General features: G+C 34.7%; 1 protein-coding gene across 1 annotated transcript; it reads left to right on the plus strand.

Moving 5' to 3' along the window:
• Positions 1-614: 614 nt before the first annotated feature.
• On the plus strand, positions 615-1,788 carry LOC136041838 (innexin inx2-like). The gene has a single exon (XM_065726617.1). The coding sequence runs from the start codon at positions 650-652 to the stop codon at positions 1,568-1,570; it is 921 nt and encodes a 306-aa protein (XP_065582689.1). The 5' UTR covers positions 615-649; the 3' UTR covers positions 1,571-1,788.
• Positions 1,789-6,877: the final 5,089 nt, after the last annotated feature.

The following is a 6,877-nucleotide window of genomic DNA, read 5'->3' on the forward strand; positions in this document are numbered from 1 at the left end:
AAACTGTCATGAACAAAATGTCTTAAAAACGTCTTGAAATGTCTTGAAACCTCTTGAAAAACGTCTTGAAGAAAACTTTGTGTGGTGAACACTTCCTATTACGTAGCAACCAAAGAAATCCCAAAGCAAAGAATACCCTATTATGTAATAAACACCAGCGTCTTGCCCTGAGGTGGTCACCGATATGCTTTGTTTTCATCTTAAGTCATTAAAGGAAAAAACAGTAGCGGCTATAGGTTTCCCCGGAAGCAGATGTCCTTTACTACTTTCTTTTGGGTCTGCATTTCAAATTCCAGGTCCCGCATTAAATAATTTTTAGCTCTTTTTCTTTTTAGCAGTCCTATATGAGCCCGCTAATCAGGCAATAAATTGTCTTGTAACGACTTAAAATTTAGCACAACAGCGAAAGGTGAATACGACAACGTTTATAAAAAGGGAGGGGGGTATTTTGCTTTTCTTTATGACATACACTTAAAAAAATATTGTGATAAACTAAAAACAAAAGCAACGAGTGACTTCACAAAAATAAACAAATGGAAATAAATACAAATTTAAAAATAGGCCAGTAGGTGGTCACTAATCTCTTATGTGTTTGTATTTTGACTTGCCTCACTAAAAAAAAGTTATTCCAGGTAAAGCAATTCAGTGCATGCAAGATAAATTTGAAGTCCGACAGCAGGCCTTAGATCAGTTTTGCTACGTTTCTTCTACCTTCTCGCTACCCAATCACTTCCTTCAATCAAAAGTTGGACAGAGCATACCTCACTTAGGAGTTGGGACTATGGAGGATGCTGACCCAGTATTCCATAATTATTATCAATGGGTGCCATTTATGTTGTTGTTTCAAGCTGCATTTTTTTATATGCCACACTATCTTTGGAAAATTTTTGAAAATGGAAAAGTAAAAAGTCTTGTAAATGGATTAACCTCTTTGTCCATATCTAGCATTGACAGTAAAACAGAGGAAAAAATTTCGCATCTTGTGGATTACTTATACAATTCACGATCAGGCCACAAATTTTTCGGAATAAAATATATAATTTGTGAATCTTTGTATCTCATAAATTTATTTTTCCAAATTATGATTAATAATTTGTTTTTGGGTGGGGGTTTCTTAACACTTGGATTTAGGGCCATAAACTACCTTAACATGGATCCAGAGGTTCGTACAGATCCATTATATATAACCTTTCCTCGGATGACAAAATGCACATTCAGGAGATACGGTCCAAGTGGCACACTCCAGATTCATGATTCCTTATGCTTATTAGCAATTAATATAATTAATGAAAAAATATACGTATTTTTATTCTTTTGGTTTTTCATTTTACTTATTTTAACCAGCATTTATTTTCTGTATAGACTTAGTTTGATCATTTCACAGAGTTTGAGGCGGCTAAGTATACCAGAATTAAAAATGAACGTTGATTATGGTGATTATTTACTACTCAGTTTTTTGAAAGTAAATATTAACGATCAGTGCATATTCATCGAGATTATGGATGAGCTTAAAATGAGATATGATGGGAAATCGATCGAAAAGGAGAAACTAATTTCTGAAGAAAAGTGAGAGCTCTGATATACTTCTGAAGCAGTCGAGAAAATAAAAGGAAAAATATAAGTTTGAAATTAAAAACTAATGAAAATTACCAAAAACCTTGAGAATAGCTTTTTGTGATAAACGGTGAATGTTTTTTTTCTAAATTGAGATATTTTAAAGTGTTGTCTATTATTCTAGTAGGTAGTATTTTATTCAATAAACATACTTTTTTAAATGTATACTGAAAACCTGCTCATTTCATAGGCTGAACGATAAGGGTCTATCTTTTTATGATTCAACTATTTGGTTCTGTATCTGTGGCTGGCTAAATATTCCAGGGACGAACAATTTGAGAATTGAGAGCTTCTTTGGATTAGCTTCCTTGCTTAGAAGGGAAGTGATTTGAAGGTAGATATGGTGGATCAGCCGTCAATTACAATAGCTTATGTCGATGACACTCAGCTGTCTGTTAGTCAGAGTCAAGTTTTTTCAACTAAAAGTTGGGAGCAACATTAAAACTTAAAACGAACAGAAATTACTCCGTATATGAAATGGGTTGTCCCCTCCGCAATCCCTTGCTCTTTACACTAAAGTTTTTAATTGTGTTAAAAAAAATTAGAATTGTGGCAAAGAGTCAAACTTTAGCGTAAAGAGCGAGGGATTGCGGAGGGGACAACCCATTTCATATACGGAGTAGTTTCTGTTCGTTTTAAGTTTTAATGTCGCTCCTTACTTTAAGTTAAAAAACTAGTTTTTTTTATTGAATTTGTGAACGTTTTTGAATTAATACATGTTTGATTTTGGCTCTCCGCGCATAAATTATTAAAATGAAATTTGCATATTAATTTTTTTTTGTTTGGCTAAATCGCTTTCTCTTAGTTTTGATCAGACGATTCTGAGAAACAAGGGGTGGGGAAGGAGGCCTAGTTGTCCTCCAATTTTTCAGTTACTTAAAAAGGCAACTAGAACTTTTAATTGTTAAAGAACGTTTTTATTAGTAAAAAATATACATAACTTAAGAATTAACTTACGTAAGAAACTTTTATATTTTTATTTTTTTATTATGTATATGAGGGGGTTAGACCATCGTTAATACCTCACTCTTTACACTAAATTTTAAGTTTTGTCGCAATTGTTTAAGAATGACCTATGAATCAGAAAGGCCGTAGAATAAATAGTTGAAACAACTAAAAATACTTTAGCATAAAGAGCGAAGTATTTATCTCCTCCTAAATACCTCGCTCTTTATGCTAAAGTATTTTTAGAACCCCTCATATGCGTAATAATCTCTGTTCGTTTTAAGTTTTAATGCTACTCCTTACTTTTAATTGAAAAAACTGTTTCATGTTTATTTTTTCATTATTTTTTTTTTAAGTAATGCTAGAAAATCCCACGCCATTTTCATTGAATTTCTCTTCTCCCATGACATGTTCCCCCAAGGAGAGATCCTCCCACATAGCCCCATCCCCTCCACCCAATCCCCCAAACCAAAAAAGCCCCCTGAAAACATCTGTATACTTCCCAATAACCATTACTGTATGTAAACATTGGTCAAAGCTTGTAACTTGCAGCCCTCCCCCAGGGACTGTGGGGGAGTAAGTCATCCCCAAAGACATAGTTATTATGGTTTTCGACTATGCGGAACAAAATTCCTATATCAAAACTTTGATCCGTTGACTTTAGGAAAAAAATGAGCGTGGGAGGGGGCCTTGGTGCCCTCCAATTTTTTGGTTACTTAAATAGGGCACTTGAACTTTTCATTACCGTTAGAATGAGCCCTCTTGCGACATTCTAGGACCACTTGGTCCATAGGATGACCCCTGGAAAAAAAAAACAAAAAAAAACAAATAAACACGCACCCGTGATCAGTCTTCTGGCAAAAAATACGAAATTCCACATTTTTTTAGATTGGAGCTTGAAATTTTTCCTATAGGATTCTCTGATACGCTGAATGCGATGGGGTGATTTTTGTTAAGATTCTATGACTTTTAGGGGGTGTTTTCCAATATTTACCAAAATAAGGCAAATTTTCTCAGGCTCGTCACTTTTGATGATAAAGACTAATTTGATGAAACTTATCAAAAAGTTCGTGGTAACGAACTATAGTAAGGAGCAGCCCGGCTCAATAGTAAACAAAACTCTAAAAAACGGAATTTCGATGCTAAAAGATATATCAAAATAATTGGATTTTTATGCTGATTTTAGATATACAAGTTTCATCAAATTTAGTCTTTGTCATCAAAAGTTACGAGCCTGAAAAAATTTGCCTTATTTTGGAAAATAGGAGCAAACGCCCCCTAAAAGTCATAGGATCTTAAAGAAATCACACCATCGCATTCAGCGTATCAGAGAACCCTATAGAAAAAATTTCAAGGTCCAATTTACAAAAATGTGGGATTTCGTATTTTTTGCCAGAAGACAAATCACGGTTACGTGTTTATTTGTTTATTTGTTTGTTTGTTGGTTTTTTTCCCAGGGGTCATTATATCTACCAAGTGGTCCTAGAGTGTTGCAAGAGGGCTCATTCTAACGGAAATGAAAAGTTCCCGTGCCCTTTTTAAGTGACCAAAAAATTGGAGGGCACCAAGGCCCCCTCCCACGCTCATTTTTTTCCCAAAGTCAACGGATCAAAGTTTTGAGATAGGACTTTTGTTCTGCATAGTCGAAAACCATAATAACTATGTCTTTGGGGATGACTCACTCCCCCACAGTCCCTGGGGGAGGGCTGCAAGTTACAAACTTTGATTAATGTTTACATACAGTAATGGTTATTGGGAAGTGTACCGACGTTTTCAGGGATATTTTTTTGGTTTGGGTGTGGGGTTCAGGGGAGGGGGCTATATTGGAGGATATTTCCTTGGAGGAATATTTCATGGGGGGAGAGAAATTCAATGAAAAGGGCGCAGGATTTCCTGGCATTACTATTTAAAAAAAAAAAAAACAATGAAAATATAAACAAAGTTTTTTCAATTGAAAGTAAGGAGAAGCATTAAAACTTAAAACGAACAGAGATTATTACGCATATAAGGGGTTCTAGAAATACTTAAGCATAAAGAGCGAGGTATTAAGGAGGATATAAATACTTTGCTCTTTATGCTAAATTATTTTTAGTAATTTCAACTATTTATTCTACGGCCTTTCTGATTCAGGGGTCATTCTTAAAGAATTGGGACAAAACTTAAGATTAGTCTGAAGAGTGAGGTATTAACGAGGGGACAAATCCCCTCATATATATAATCAAAAATATAAGAATATAAAAGTTCGTTACGTAAGTTAATTCTTAAGTTACGTATATTTTTACTAATAAAAACGTTCGTTAACAATTAAAAGTTCTAGTTGCCTTTTTAAGTAACCGAAAAATTGGAGGGCAACTAGGCCTCCTTCCCCACCCTTGATTTCTCAAAATTGTCCGATAAAACTAAGAAAAAGCCATTTAGCCAAAAAAAGAATTAATGTGCAAATTTCATTTTAATAATTTATGTACGGAGAGCCAAAATCAGACATGCATTAATTCAAAAACTTTCAGAAATTAAATAAAAAAACAAGTTTTTTTAAATCAAAGTAAGGAGCGACATTAAAACTTAAAACGAACAGAAATTACTCCGTATTTGAAAGGGGCTTTCCTCCTCGAAACTCCGCTCCTTGCGCTAAAGTTTAATTCTTTCTTGTAACTCTACTTTTAAAACAATAAAAAACTTTAGCGTAAAGAGCGGGGCGTCGAGGAGGAAAAGCCCCTTTTATTTACGGAGTAATTTCTGAAGTAAAAAATATACGTAACTTACGAATTAAATTACTTAGCGAACTTCTATATTCGTATGTTTTATTGTGTATATGAGGGGGCTCACACCTCGTCGATACCTCTCTCTCTACATTAAAGCTTAAATTTTGTCCCAATTCCTTAAGGATGACCCCTGAATCACAAAGGCCGTTGAATAAATAGTTGAAATTACTAAAAATAATTTGGCGTAAAGAGCGAGATATTACGAGGAGGTAAACCCCTCATATGCGTAATAATTTCTGTTCGTTTTAAGTTTTATGCTAATTCTCACTTTCAATAGAAAAAACTTTTCATATTTATTTTTTCATTGTTTTTTAAATAATGCTAGAAAATCCTGCGCCCCCTCTATTCTCACTTTCAATAGAAAAAACTTTTCATATTTATTTTTTCATTGTTTTTTAAATAATGCTAGAAAATCCTGCGCCCCCTCTATTAAATGTCTCTTCCCCCATGGAAAGACCCTCCCACGTAACCCCCCCCCCCCCCCCTCAACTCTCCCCCCCCCAAACCAAAAAAATCCCCCTGAAAACGTTTGTACACTTCCTAGTAACAATTACTATACGTAAACAAAGGTCAAAGTTTGCAACTTGCAGCCCTCCCATGGGGACTACGCGGGGGTAAGTCGTCCCCAAAGATATAGTTATTAGGTTTTTCAACTATGGTGAATAAAATGGCTATCTCAGAATTTTGATCCGGCGACTTTGGGGAAAAATGAGCATGGGAGGGGGTCTAGATGCCCTCCAATTTTTTTTGGTCACTTAAAAAGGGCACTAGAACTTTTAATTTCCGTTAGAATGAGCCCTTTAGCGACATTCTAGGACCGCTGAGTCGATACGATCACCCCTGGGGAAAAAAAACAAACAAAAAAAAAAAACAAATAAACACGCATCCGTGATCTGTCTTCTCGCAAAAAAATACGAAATTCCACATTTTTATAGATAGGGGCTTGAAACTTCTACAACAAGGTTCTCTGATATGCTGAATTTGATGGTATGACATTCGTCAAGATCGTATGATTTTCTCAGGTTCGTAACTTAAGATGGGTAAGATGTATGGGTATGGGTATGGGTTAGATGTAGTAATTTAGATAACTAATCTTGATAGAACTTGTATATTTAAAATCAGCATTAAAATGCGATTCTGTTGATGTAACTGTTGGTATAAAAATTACATTTTTTAGGGTTTCGGCTACTATTGAGCCGGGTTTCTCCTTAGTACAGTTCGTTACCACGAACTGTTTGATAAGTATTCGCATCTTTGTAAACTTGAAATCAATTTTTCGTTTTAGAGGAGCAATATCAAATGTCAGAGGGGCTACAATCTCATCCTTGAAGTTTTGTCCTAGCTCAAGGATTGATTTATAATATTTTTGTGCTATTACAGACAATGTAGCCTTGAGTTTAGGTAAAAAGAAAATCCATATCTTTCTATTCAGTTATAATTGTTCGCATCTTCGGGAATTGGAAATCAATTACTTCATTTTAGAGGAGCAATATTAGTTAGTAATCAACTGAATATTAAACATGCTATCCATGAAACAGTTGAAATAAACAGAGTTC

This window comes from Artemia franciscana, unplaced genomic scaffold (genome assembly GCF_032884065.1).
Source record: "Artemia franciscana unplaced genomic scaffold, ASM3288406v1 PGA_scaffold_412, whole genome shotgun sequence".
NCBI lineage: Eukaryota > Metazoa > Arthropoda > Branchiopoda > Anostraca > Artemiidae > Artemia > Artemia franciscana.